At 41.1% G+C, this 14,567-nt stretch overlaps 1 protein-coding gene across 1 annotated transcript in view; it reads right to left on the bottom strand.

Moving 5' to 3' along the window:
* Positions 1–2,735: 2,735 nt before the first annotated feature.
* Positions 2,736–14,567, bottom strand: part of VAT1L (vesicle amine transport 1 like) — a 149,077-nt gene continuing 137,245 nt past the window's right edge. Inside the window, exons 8-9 of the mRNA XM_044660617.1 lie at positions 13,925–14,008; positions 2,736–2,926 (exon numbers count right to left, since the gene is read on the bottom strand). Of these exons, the coding sequence (XP_044516552.1) occupies positions 2,828–2,926; positions 13,925–14,008 (183 nt within the window). The 3' untranslated portion in view covers positions 2,736–2,827. The remainder of the gene's footprint in view (positions 2,927–13,924; positions 14,009–14,567) is intronic.

The following is a 14,567-nucleotide window of genomic DNA, read 5'->3' as shown; positions in this document are numbered from 1 at the left end:
CTGTGGTGGAGCTAGCAGTTATCTTCCCTCCCAAGACCTTCCTCCTTGCATCCCTCCAGTCCCCGGGATCAGATCTGGCTTGGTCATGACTGCTTTCCTCTCCCGTGTCCTGATCAGATGTGTTTTCCACTGGTACCACTTTTGGTGACTGCAGGCAGTGTCTGGGGGCAGCACTGAACTTCCTGTCTTTGACTGGCACAAGGGTAGATAGTTGCACTGGCCCCTTTTTATTACACCAGGAAGAGCTGGAGAATATTTTCTTTCCAGTTACTGAGATTCCAAAGGCCATTTCATTTTTAAACAAATCTGAGCCCCCAGAACCTTCCCCTTCCCATTCCAATAGGGTTATCCTGCTACTACCTGATTCACCCCAGCTGGCAAAGGCTTTTCCAGTACCTCTCAGAGACTCCTCAGAGGCATGAGGTGCACAGCTCTGTCAGGGTTGCCCTCTGCCTCCATCTTGATTGTGTTTCTGGGAGAGGAATGATAATTCAACAAGACACAACTACAGAACGGGACAAAGTCCATAGTAAAACCTTACAACATTTGTCACTGTTGTGTTACACCTCTACAGTGTGCTGCCCATCTCTCTAAATGGCACTGAAATGGAATATACTTAGTTTCTGACATGGAAAAGGGAAAATCCTATCGGCATTAACTGGGAAATGTTTTCCTCTTCCATGGAAAGTTGCCTTTTGGTAAACTTCCAAGGGTAGGTCCTTCTTCCCATCCCCTCAATGTAGACTATTACTCTCTCACTTCATGTACACAACCAAGGGAAACTCATTCCTGACTTAGGTTTGGCACAATGAGGCATCTTCACAGTTGCCCTCCCCTCCCCATGCCTAATGTTGGGAAAGGAGCACAATTTAATTTCTGAGGTTCCCAATAGGCTACATCAATGGAGAAGAAATAAGGGTATCTTGGGAAATGTGTAAACAATTTATCAAAGACTCCTTCATTTTGGGGAGAATTGGGACGAACACTCTTCATGGCTGCCCTGGAATTCTGTGGGAGATCCAAGGTCCTCAGTTTTGAGAGAAATGGGATCCAAGGTATCCTTCTATTTCCCACAGGAATAGGAAGTGAGCTGAGTTATCGGGCCATGCCGGCCTCTCTCGGTTGCCTGTTTTGTTTGGAGTTTGGGGTGGTCGTATGTTTGTTCAAGGTGAAGAGAGCCTGTCTATGGAGCCACTTAGTGGAGACAATCTGAAGTGGTTCTGTCGAAGGCCTGGGGATTCTACTCATCCTTGGGAGGTAGCTACGTTAGCTGTTCCTTACGGCAGGGTAAGGGAATTCATGTTTAATATTCTTAGAGGTATACAGAGGATTGGTGGATGATTTCAAAAGGATTTTGATTATTCCGCCTTGTTGCTTGCAGTGCCAGACAGTGTCTGTCACCGGGGCACCAGCCTAGCTGTGTGTATGGGGAGGCTCATCATCAGAGGTTGGTCACCATGGGGTAAATGTTTTTGGCCACAGCCATTCATAATGAACATCTACTAAGGCATGGAGAGGATGAGATGTGCATAAGTGAAGAAAGCACCCATACCAGCGAAATTGCAGATTGTTAGAAATACTGAAGAATTGAAGAAGGGCAAGTCATTCCAAAGGGTCTCTGAAATGGTAGCTCTATGGGGAACCCTGCCTATCAATAAAGACATGGCTACTTTTGAGGTCTGACTTTAGCCAATAAAAAAAAATTAATCTTTTAGATCATTAATAGACGTTTGAGGTTGGCACAAGTTCTGGACAAAGAAAGATGCCCACTAAGTTTTTCACACATGATCTGCAAGCAGCTGGTCCATAGGGGAATCAATACTGAAAGTGGCTTAAATACAGCTCAGTTTGGCCTTCTGGTGGCTAGTGTGCAAAAATCCAAGTGTAATTACAGCTTCTCGGGAATTAATTTGGGTTTCCCACCAGCCACAGTCTGTGACGTGCTTTCAGGGATTAAAAATGTGGTTTCTGGGAAGAACATTTTGTTGGAGATGAAATAAATGTACCTTCAGGCAACATCTGTCACCACCCCACCTCCTGTTTTCTCAAGCAATGCCATGTATACCATCTTTTCTGAAAATCCATGGATCACAGAACTTTTCCTTACTTCCTGGAAAGAGCCATGAACAAAGATTTGGAAAAGGTTTCAAAAGAGAGGAGTGTGAAATGACTTAATAAACACGAGAAGGAGGCCCAGGAGTTAGGTAAAGGGGTAGTGGTGGGACACCCTATTGGAATGGATCCAAGAGTCCACTGACCCATGAAACTTGTTTCTTGCCTACCCTATTTGGGCCAATCTGGTCTGCATATCCTAAGGTCGGAGCAATGGCATGACTGGGAGCAGTGAGTAGCAGAACTGGTCTGAAGAATTCTAAGCCTTGATCCAACAATTCACCTTTTCTTCAAACTCTACCATGTCACACCACTGCCTGACACAAAATCCTACAATCTCAAGAGCTGGAAGGAATCCTGGAGTCCAATATCTCTCTAAAGCAGGAATATCTTTCAGGTGTTGGGCCTGTGAGCTCATCCTAATTTACAAGGCTGTTCTAGGAATATTGAGAGGGAACCACAGTAGGTGGACCTCACTCACACAAGGAAGAGGGATGGCATGTCACACCAATGCCGAGATGCGATACTGAGCAGGGTGGGGTGGGCACTGAAGTTCAAAAAACAACAATCAACAGCTTTATAGCTTGGTGGACTGCGGACAAACACAACACACACGGCACTACGGCATTTGTTCACTGGCGCACAGAACAGATTTCCCAATCCAGGTCCCTTCCTCCAACCAAATCTTCCCTCCTTTCACTGGACATGGGGACCATTACTGAATGAACGGCATCCGCTCTTTGTTGTCGCTATCTCCCTCGTGGTCTTCCTCCTCTTCTCCAGCCTCGCTCGTCTCGGTACTGTCGTTGGCCATCTGCAATAAGAATAAATAAATAAGTGGTATGGGGGACCTCTCTGTCATAGCCCCTCAAACTTTCCTGGCTTCTCAAGTCCAGCCTAACTTGTGGCGGGCAGTCGCAGTTTTGGATTGGTTCCCTCCTAAGTCAGTCAATAAATATTTATTGATCACAGTCTACATGCCAGGCACTGTGGAAACCACCAAGGATATAAAGAAATGCAAAACACTGTCCCTGTCCTCAAGGAGCCCAGATTCTGATGGGGTGACAACATGAAAACAACCATTAAATAGAAAATGGATAGAGTAGATAGATGGAAGGTCATCTCAGAGGGGAGGCACCAGTAGTTGGCCATGGTGCTCGGTGGAGGCAGGATTGGGAAAGGCAGAAAGTTAGATTTGAGCTGAGTCTTGAAGCAGGCCAGTGAAGCCTTTAGGCAAAGGGAAGGAGGGGAGCCTTCTAGGCACAGGCAACAGCCAGACAAAAGGCAGAGTTGGGAGAGGGAGCATCACATGCAAGGCCTGGCATGAGGGCTTTGTCACTGGATCACGGAGCTACGTAGAAGTGAGGCAGTTGTTGAAAGAATGGAAAGGTAAAAGGGCAGGAAGGGCTCAGATTGTGAAGGGATGTTACAATTGATCATGGAGGTAAAAGGGAGCCTCTGGGGTTTACTCAGTAGAGAGATGACACAATGAACCTCGATCTTTTTTTGAGGATCACTTTGGTAGCTCAGTGGGGGATGGCTAGAGTTGGGGGAGGCTTGAGGAAGGGATGAGTACATGAAGAGATCTGCATCAGGGCTGTGGCTGTGTGAGTGGAGAGAAGGGCATGAACACAAAAGGTGCCGTGAGGGCAAAAATGACAATATTTGGCATCCAAATGGATATGAGGGGTGAGAGTGAGTGAGAAGTCAAAGTTGACAGTGAGTTTGTGAGCCTGGTGGTGCCACAGGAACAGGAAGATTTTGGAATGTGGTAAGTTTTCAGAGGAAGGATAATGAGTTCTGTTTTGGACATGTTGTGTTTGAGATGTCTCTTGCCTTATGCCCATTCCTTTCTCTACTGTGTTTCTGCAGTGGGGTTTTTACCTGAGCAATCCTTGAGTCTTTGCCTACATCCTAAATTCTTCTTCCTCTGGCTCTCCCCTGAATCATCTAGATGCCATGATGTAGAAGTTGGGAGGGATCTAGTTCTGGACCCCGAGTTGGGAGATGCATAGAGACCCCTCTTTACCATCTTCTCTAAGTGATCATCCAGCATAGACTTGAAAACTTGCAATGACAGGCTCTCAAAGCATCATCCCCTTTCATGTTGGGACAGCTCTGATTGCCAAGAAATTTTTCTTTATATTGAGCAGAAATTTGTCTGTGCATGTTCCTCCTCTTGTTCATAGACCTGCTTCCTGGACCAATCAATACAAAGTGGCCCAAGTACATTCTGTATTGCATCAACCTATTTTAAAGCTTAAAATGGTGATCACAATTTCAGGCAGCCCTGTGTAAGGTGGAGCCTGGCTCTTAAGAGCTGTTTGACCAGAGGCAAGATAATTTGCTTCTTTGAACCTCAGAATTGTTATCTATGGGGCAGCTAGGTGATGCAGTGGATAGAATCAGGAAGTTTCTTCCTAAGTTCAAATCCAGCCTCAGACACTTACTAGCTATGTGACCCTGGGCAAGACATTTAACTTTACCTCGGTTTCCTCATCTGTCAAGTGAGCTGGAGAAGGAAATGGCAAATCACTCCAGCATCTTTGCCAAGAAAACCCTAAAATAGGGTCACAGAGTTGGACACGACAATGGCTAAACAATAGTGTCATCTATAAAATGAGTTGATCCTTGGTTCTAGAAAATATAAGATTCAGAGCTGTCTGAGGACCTTGGGGCAGTGCCTTGGTCAGTCATATAACTAGTAAGTAGCTAAACTGGGATCCAAACCCAGGTCTCTTGATTCCCAGGCTATTGTTCTATTTAGGGATTAAACTGAACTCTTTCTACTACATTCATTTATAGAAATTATTTATAACATTTATAAAAAAGACCAGTTAGTGTCAAAGTTGGGGGGAGGTCAAATCTAGAGCTTTTGATGCCCAGTCCCTGTTTGGTTTATTATATCAGACTCATACTTGTATAAAACCATTTAGACTATGCTGGCTGGGCACAGAGAAGGTACTTAATGTTTTCTGGGTCATGGATTAATGAATACATCCAGATCAAGCTATCTGAGGGTCACTTTCAATTGCCCTGGGATTTTTTACCTACCTAGATCATGACTTGGGCAATGTGGGCAGGACACGTTCTTCCTGGTTGGCTGCTTCCCTTTCTATTCTAGGGCCAACAGTTCTCAAGCAGTAAAAGTAATGGTTAAACAGAATCCTATGGCCAAGAAGGTGGAAAGGTCTCTATCCCTGGTAATGTTCAGACAGGAGCTGAACAGCTACTTTGAAGAAATGTTAAGGAGTGACTCTTGCTCAGCTACAGAATGAATCAGGTTGCCTCTGACGACTCTTGCAACTTGGAATGAATGATTCTCTAGGTTCAGTATACAATGTTCTACGGTCTTAAACAATTCTGACATCCTATATTTTAAGGTCCTGCCCAACTCTAATGCCCCCTCTCTCAAATATTTCTAGTTTATTTGTATATTTGTATATGTGTGTGTGTGTTTTGTTTATTTGTACATATTGGTTTGCTTATTTTCTCCCTCATAAGACTGGGAGCTCCTTGAGGGCAGGGACTGTCTTTTGTTGTTCTTTGTAAGTCCAGCACATAGCTCAGTGACTGGCATATAAGTAGGTACTTTACAAGTGTTTCTTGATACTGCCAAATCTCCTTCCTTTACATTTTTCATTCATTCCTTTGATATTCTTGTTTTTGTTTTTCCAATGAATTTTGTTACTATTTTTTCTAGTTCAAGAAAATAGTTTTTACATGAAATTATGAAGAGTGAAATGAGAAGAACCAAGAGAACATTATATCCAGCAGCAGAAATAGTGTTTGAAGAATGATTTGTGTATGTTTACCTCCAGAGAAAGAACTGAGAAAAAGAAATAAGTAAAACAAAATTTTATATATCCATAGATCTTTTTGTCAAATGACTCCTTCTCTAATAGGCAGAGGGGAGGGAGGGTGGAAGTTAACTGGGTATTTTAATGTAACAAACATAAATAAATAAATTGAAGTTGAAAACAAAACCAAGTGTTTATTGATTCACTAACATTTTATATTCTATGGCTTTAGGTACCCTCAAGCTCTGATATGTTTTGATTTTAATACTGTCCCTCCTAGCTCTGTCATTAAATGTGCTAAGGTTCCTTTAAGTTCTGATATTCTGATATCCTAGGGGTATCTTCTGATACTCCTCTCTCCCTCTGCCTCTGTTTCTTCCCTTACTCTGCTGATGAAACACATCTTACTCTGGTCTGGGGTTGAAATAAATAGCAGCCTATTATGGCAAGAATATAGAAGTGGGAATCAGAAGAAGGACAGTTCTGGATCTTTGGATAAATTACATTCCCTCGAAAGCCACTAACTAAAACATCTGTCTATCCAATCTCTTTTAGCAATAAATCCTATGACCTTCAGGAAAAAGCTGGAGGGATATGACAAACAGACTACAGTTAGGTCTGAGGATTTTCTATACAGATAGAGAGAGGACAAGATCTTCCAGAATAGAACCATCCACCCTCTGTACTTTGTCCTTGGTCCAAGGGACTCAGTCTTTTCTCTTTCCTACTCACAGGTTACTGGTAAGAGACTACATCAAGGAGTTAAAGACAAACAACAAGAACTCAGTCTCATGACACTTTTCAGTTCAAACAAATGCTTTCCTTGTAACTCTTAAGGGAGGTAGAGCAAACATTGTTTGGTCTTAATTTCACAGGTGACAAAACTCCAGTTTAGAAAGGAAGAGTGAAATGGCCGAGGCCAAGCCATATGGTTATTAGTGGCATGTTTCTTGATTCTGTGTGCTGTGTCCTCTTCCCTCCATGACTGTACTTCTTTATCTCCAAAGCCAAAGTTAGGAGAGGTCTGGGAAGATCCCAAATAGAAATGCTCAAGAATTCCCAATGCAAGACAATGCAGAAGACACGAAATAATACTCATGCTCTGAAATGTTTCTATATAAATGCAAGACATGTATAATAAATAAATGAATGTTAGGTTTTAATTCTGGGAAGTCAAAATGTCTTTACAGGCATTATAGATATCTGGTAGGAATGGACTCATGTTTGAGATAAGTAAGGATGGGATTTATACAAGGGGGATGGGACAAAAGGAGCCAGAGAAGGAGTGGCTGACAGTTGGTTACAGCTGAGAGACCAGAGGGATTCTGGGAAAGTCCAGGGAAAGGAGTTCTTCTGTCAGAGGACTGAGAGAGGGAGGAGGAGAACATCTCAGCTCGAATCCAGTCCTGAGGGCTTCCTGAGGATCTTTCTTTGGACATTGAAACCCTGATTCCCTGGTCAAAGGCATCCCATCACTTCTCACCCATCAAGACTTCAACCATTGAGTAAGCAAAGTTTTTGGACTCCATTTTGGGAGCAATATCTTAGGCTCCTTCTCCCATTATCCAATCTTGTTGAGAGATCCTTTCTGGTCTAACTTGCAATTATAGAAAAGGATAGAAATAGAAACAGAAGGAGAAGTGGGGGGGGGGGGAAGAAGCTTGGAAGTGGGAACCCCAAAGGTTCCCTCTTGGGTGACAGACCCCATAGAAATAGGGAAGAGGGCACCCCAAATCCCTCTGTCCTTCACCCCTTTCCCCAATCCCTGAATTGTGAATAATAAAAGCCATTCATTAGTCAGATAGCATTCTGGAGTGTCTGAGAGACAATGAGGGGGAAGGGAACCACAACTTGGTCTGGCTGCCTCCAACTTGAAGCCAGACTACTTGATATGAAGTTGACTGACCTTGGGGAAGGCTTGCATGAACCCCACCCTCATTCAGAATCAGATTGGTGTACCCTATACCTCATCTTATAGGGAATCTTGCCCCCAACTCCTGTGGGGCGGCACGATCATTAAGGTCACCCAGTTTTGTGATGACACCCCCTCAAAGTCTCCCAGTGTATAATTGGCAGGTGGGAAGAGCTAGAAGAGAGTCTCACCCCAAATATGCTCTCTCTCCCCTCCCCCCTCATCATAACATTTGGGTCCTGGCTCTGTTTATTATTATAGATATAGTCAAGAAGGAATTGAGTTTACCTTTTATTCAAGAAGATACAGTGAGTCAGCTAGCATTTATTAAGCACCTCCTATGTGCCAGCAAGTCACTATGGCTAAATTCTGGGGAGACAATGAAAGGCAAAAGATAATCTCTGCCCTCAAGGAACTCACAGTAGAATGGGGGAGACAGCATGCAAATAATTAAGGACAAATAAGATACACACATACACATATGATAAATTGGAGATAATCAACTGAAGAAAGGCACTAGAATTAAGGAGGATTGGGAAAGACTTCTTGAAGAAAATGGGACATTAGCCCATACTTGAAGGAAGCCATGAAAGCTATTGTGGAGATGAGGAAGGAAAGAGTTCTAGACATGGGATGCAGCCAGTGTAAATGCCTGGAGTCTGGAGGAGTGTCTAGTGAGAGGAACAATAAAAACGTAATGTCACTGTATCAAAGAATACAGGGATGTTGAGAGTATGTAAGGTATAAGAAGACTGGAAAGGTGTGTGTGTGTGTGTGTGGAACCTCAGTTATACATATGGATAGAAGAGGTAAGGAATTAGCATCAAAAGATAAGATATATACTTTTGTATAGGTATCTGAAAACCTGAGGATTGGAAGAAAGCATGGTGGAGAGCATATGGATGAAGATAAAAGGAAGGAGAAAGAAAAGTAATACTGTGATGATAATATATTATAGACTCCTAAGTCAAGAGGAGAAGATAGATAATTAGTTCCTAACATAGATCACACAGCTAGTGTAGAGACAAAACCAAAAAATTTATGATGGAGGATTTTAATTCTATGGACATCTGCTGGAGTCTACTTTCTGACAAAAGTAAGAATGGTTGATATTTTTTACCTGCCTTGCTGGAAATTTCATCTTTCAAAAAGTATAAGAGGCAATGAGGGCAACTACCATTTTGGACCTACTTCTGATAACAAGGAGAAATTAATGATGACGTGGTGCCAGTCGTGGGAAAGCAGTAACCTTGTTGACTTAGAATTGTCTGTGATCTATAAGGAGGGAAACATTGGACATTACCTTATGCTTACCCTAGAACTTAGACAAGTAGATTTCAAAGAGTTCAGATAAAGTAAAGGTAAGACCTCATGGACTAAGACTCTAAAGAGAAGGCAGTTCAAGAGAGATGGGAGCCTCACAAAAATGAAACTCTAATGATAAGGAAGAAGAAAAGTGAATCAAAAAGAATTGAGAAACTAGTGTCGGCTTTAGAAAGCTACTAGCTGAGTGACCCTGGGCAAGTCACTTAAGCTCTCTGTGTCTTGGTTTCCTCATCTGTAAAAATGGAAGTAATAATAGCACCAATTTCACAAAGTTTTTGCAAGGATCAAATAAAATAACACATGTAAAGTGCTTTACAAATCTTAAAGTGCTATATAAATGCTAGCTATTAGAATTATTTTGTAAGAGATACAAAAGATGGAAAGAAAGGCATGAAACTAATGATGGCTACAAAATATTAGTATAAAAAGCAGTTCAAATAAAAAAAGGTTTTGTAATTATAGCAGATTTCAAACTCAATCTGAGTCAAATGGACAATGCAAGAGTAAAAATACCTTGGGATACTAAGATTATTAGTATATACATTATTATATTATATAGCTTAATATACATTATTATATTATATAGCATATAATATTATTAGTATATACATACAATACACATTGCTGGTGGAGCTGTGAACTAATCCAACCATTCTGAAGGGCAATTTGGAACTATACCTAAAGGGCTACAAAACTATGCATACTCTTTGATCCTGTAAGACCACTCCTAGGTCTGTATGCCAAAGAGATAATAATAAAGAGGAAAGGACCTACTTGTACAAAAATATTTATAGTGGCACTTTTTGTGGTGACAAAGAGTTGGAAATTGAGGGGAGGTCCATTAATTGGGGAATGGTTGAACAAACTGGAGTATATGATGGTGGTGGAAAAACAATGACTTCAGAAAAAGCTGGAAAGACCTACATGAACTGATGATGTAAAGTGAAATAAACAGAACCAGAAGAACATTGTACAAAGTAACAACAATATTGAACAGTGATCACCTGTGAAAGTCTTAACTACTGTCAGCAATACAATGATATGGAACAATTCTGAAGGACTTATGAAAGAATGTTATCCAGTTCCAGAGAAAGAACTGTTGGAGTTGGAAGGAAGATCAAAGCATAGAATTTTTCACATTAGTTTATTTATGTTTTATTTTGGGGTTTTAGTTTTATACTAGTATTCTCTTACAACAAAGACCAATATGGAAATATATTTTGCATGATAATACATGTATAAACCAAATCAAATTGCTTTCCATCTCTGGAAAGAAGGAGGTGAGGGAGGAAGACAATTTGGATCTTATAATTTCAGAAAACATATGTTGAAAACTATTAGGTATAATTGAGAAAATAAGTATCTCTTCAAAATTTTTTAAAAGAGTGAAAATACCTAATGTGACCTTGGACTTCAGGGAGATATCCAACCAGGGAGGGGATAATTTAATTGTACTCTGTCCTAATTGGGCCACATCAGGTATCCAGTTCTAGATATGACATTTTAAGAAAAATATTGACAAACTAGAATGAGTTCAGAGAAGAACAATCAGTTTGATGAGGAGGACTGAGATTATTCTAGGCATAGAGTGCTTAAAAAAAGTAACAGGGGGCAACTGAGTAGTTCAGTGGATTGAGAGCTAGGCCTAGAGACAGGAGGTCCTAGGTTCAAATTTGACTTCAGACACTTCCCTGCTGTGTGACCCCGGGCAGGTCACTTGACCCCCATTGCCTATCCTTACCACTCTTCTGCTGGAAGTGTTTAAGGGCAGGCTGGGTGACCATTTATTGGAGATGTTCATCTATTGTGAGGCATCATCTTAATACTCTCCAGAGTCCTTTCCAACTCCAGAATGCTATGGCACATAAATTAGGATGCTATGACAAACAAAAATGATCTAAAATTTACCCAGTAATGAGGAATTCTGAAAGAAGTAGTTGCTCCTAGAAATAGTTGATTAGACATCTTAGCACTGAATAGGAATGACCAAATATTAGATCTAGAAGGAAGATCTCAGAAAATTGGCCTCCTCATTTTATAAAGTAGAAAACTGAGGCTCAAGACATTTCTCATGGCCACAGGGTGACAAGACAGAACCTTAAAACCCAGCCTCCTGACACCCAGCATAATTTTCTCTCCGTTGCATTCAGTTGCCTCTCTTCAATTTCACTACTTAAGGGCAATAAAATTTTTGAAAATGTTCTAAGAACTAGCAGGGCTCCCTGAAGCTGCCTGCCTCCCATCAAATAAACAGAAATGGATAGGATAGTTTTACCTTGATTATAGACATTCAATAAAAACAATACAGAAATTCAATAGCAGCCCTTTGGGGGCACATGCTAATTTTGTTTTGTAAGTTATTGAATTTGGCAGCCTTTACCCAGGCAGGAAAGAAAAACAATCTATGACTCATTGTAGACCTTGGAAGAAAGGATGAACATAGATCTTGAACAATCTCCACCATCCATCCTTTGGCCTTAGGGCATGATGTTTATTGACTCAATCATTCCTTCACTCCTTTATTCAACAAATACTTTTTAAAATCATCCACTTTCTATGAGAAACACAACTTTCAATAAGGCACTTGTCAAAGTCATAGCACATGCAAATATCACAAGAAAATCATAATAGAAAGGTAAAAGAAAAGGTGATGAGTTTCTGGGGATAGAAGGCTAGTAGCACTGCTGGCTGTGAGAGACCAGGGAAGAGGAGATGCCTGAGATAGGTTTCAAAGAAAGGGGAAGAATTCATCAAAAAGCAAAGATGGAGGGACAACATTCCAGGCACAGAGGAAAAACTGGTTCTTGGTACTTTGGAGTACTGACTCTGGAAACTGATGGGAGGATCCAAAAATGATAATTAAAAAAAATAGGATTTGTGTCAAAGGCACAGGCTGTGTGATAAGCATGCCCATGAAATGAAGAATAGATAGGCTCAAAGACTTATTAAGAGGGGGATGCAGATTTCTTGAGAGCTGGAAATGAAAGCACTGGACCTATAACGTGTGACTCTGATCAAGTCACTTCACCTGGGCCTGAGTTTTCTTATCTGCAAAATGGGGATAATCATGGTAGACCAACTTAACTCCCAAGGTCATTAGAAGAAAAGAGCTTTGTAAAACTTAAAGAGGAAGTATCATGGGTCAGTGGAAAGACTACTGGTGTTAGAGCCAAAGAGCTCCAGCACAAATCCTGCCTCTGCTACTTAGTGGGTGACGTAGAGAAAACTACTCACAATTTAGTTTTCTCTTTGGTTAATGAGAAGGTTTGACTAAATAATTCACTGCCAGTTCTAGTCAACAATTGTTCAATGCCAGGCACTGAGCTAAGTGCTGGAGTTACAAAGAGAGGCAAAATCCAGTCCTTGTTCCCAAGGAGCTCTCAGTCTAATGGAAGAGACGAGATGCAAACAAGATATATATGGAAGAAAATCAGAGATAACATCAGAGGGAAGACACTAGATTTCTGATTTTATGATCCAATGATATAGAAATATATTCTTAATAATGGAAGTAGTGGTAAGGAAGAGGAGCAATAATGATGATGATGATGTTATCTGATATTCATACAGCATGTTAAAGTTGTCAAAATATTTTGTTTACATTATTTGAAGCTCACGACAACTTTGTGAGGTATCCCTATTTTACAGATAAGGAAATTGAGGCCATGACGAGCTAAAAAATTGTTCATTAGCACATAGCAGAATACATGTCTAACCAAAGAACCAAATCTTCTCGATTTACAAAGAGGGAAGTACTATGTAAGGTGGTAGGGTGCCCGATTTTGGAAGGCTTTGAATGCTAGGCAAAGGAGTCTGAAATATAAATATAAATATAAATATAAATAATATAAATATAAATATAAATAAAAGGAAGTAAGAGGGAGCTATTGTTAACTTCTAAACAGGAATGGCATGACCAGACCCATATAAAATATAAATCTAGTAAGATGTATGGACAGTCAGTCAATAAAGATTTAAGTACTTATTAGATGCAGGCATTAGGGATACAAGGAAAAGCAAAAAGGAAGCTGTTGCAATCGTCCTAGCAGGTGGTGATGACATTCTACACTATGCTGGTGGCAGTGAGAGAGGAGCCATGAGTGGGAGGAATATTGATAATGTATTGTTTATAGGATCTGTTGGGGCACCTAGGTAGCTAAGTGGATAGATAGGCAAGCCTGGACATGGGTTTCAAATTTGGCCACATATATTTTCTAGCTGTATGACCCTGAACAAATCACTTAACTTCCTCTGCCTACTCCTTGACACTCTTTTGTCTTAGAATTGATACTAAAACAGAAGGTAAGGGTTAAAAAAAATAGGACTTCACAACTGATTGGCTAAGAGAGGTAAAACAGAGAAAAAACAGACAACTCAAGGTCATAAAATAGGGTCTTGGAGAAATGGCTGTACCACACATAGAATGAGTGAGTCAGATCAGAAGAAGCAGTTTTAGGGGAAAAGAAATGAACTTGGTTTGGTGATGTTGAGTTTGAAGTGCTGAGGAGACATTTAAGTAGAGTGTCTTGAAGGCAGCTAAGAAAAAGGCTTGGGATCAGGTAACCATGGAAGAAAATATGAAGGAGGAGGAGGAGAAGAAGAGGGAGGAGGAGGAAAAAGAAAGAGGAAGAAGAGGAAGAGGAAAGAGAAGGAGGAGGAGAAGGAGGAAAAAGAAGAGGAGGAAGAGGAAAAAGAAGAGGCAGAGGAAGAAGGAGGAGGAGGGAAATCCAAGCTGCCATAACTTATGTTTGCCTGCTCCGTGTTCCATACTCACCAAGGGAGTTGGGGCCTTTTCTACATCCAAAATTAATTTTCCTATGTTGCCTCTGTCATGGATTCTCTGCATGGCCTCCTTCACCTGTGAGTCAAATAGACAGGAAGAAATGATCATGAAACAAATCATCACCCAAGGGAAGATGGGATTGGAAACGATTCATTCATGACCCCCAGACATCTGTTTAGCGCCCACTTTGCACAGGGCACTGGGTTACATAGCTGAGCAGGGATGGATGCAGAAATGAATAAAGCCCAGTAGACTAGGGGGAGGCTAGAATGATTCAGTGCATTTCAACTGGACAAATGCTTTGAGCATCTCTTCTGCACAAAGCTCTCTGCTTAGTGATAAGAGATTAAAAAAAAAAAAAAAAAAAAGGCATGTAAGACACCAGGGCTGCTTTGTTGGAGCTCACAGCTGGGGCAGGTTTGGAGACCCAGATAACTCTAATGCACAACAACAGGTGATAAGTTCCCATTTTGGGGAAGACAGATAATTCTAATAGACAACAGGCAATAAGTTCCCAGAAGGCAAGAAACACAGGTAATTACAGTCCAATTAGAATGGGATGACTACATAAGAAGAAGTGAAGATGACTATGACTAGATGAGGGCCTGAGACTCCAGATTCCATGATTTATTGT

The sequence above is a fragment of the Gracilinanus agilis genome, chromosome 2 (genome assembly GCF_016433145.1).
Source record: "Gracilinanus agilis isolate LMUSP501 chromosome 2, AgileGrace, whole genome shotgun sequence".
Classification (NCBI taxonomy): domain Eukaryota; kingdom Metazoa; phylum Chordata; class Mammalia; order Didelphimorphia; family Didelphidae; genus Gracilinanus; species Gracilinanus agilis.
The sequence above is the reverse complement of the archived record's forward strand: the minus strand, read 5'-3'. Positions and strand labels throughout refer to the sequence as shown.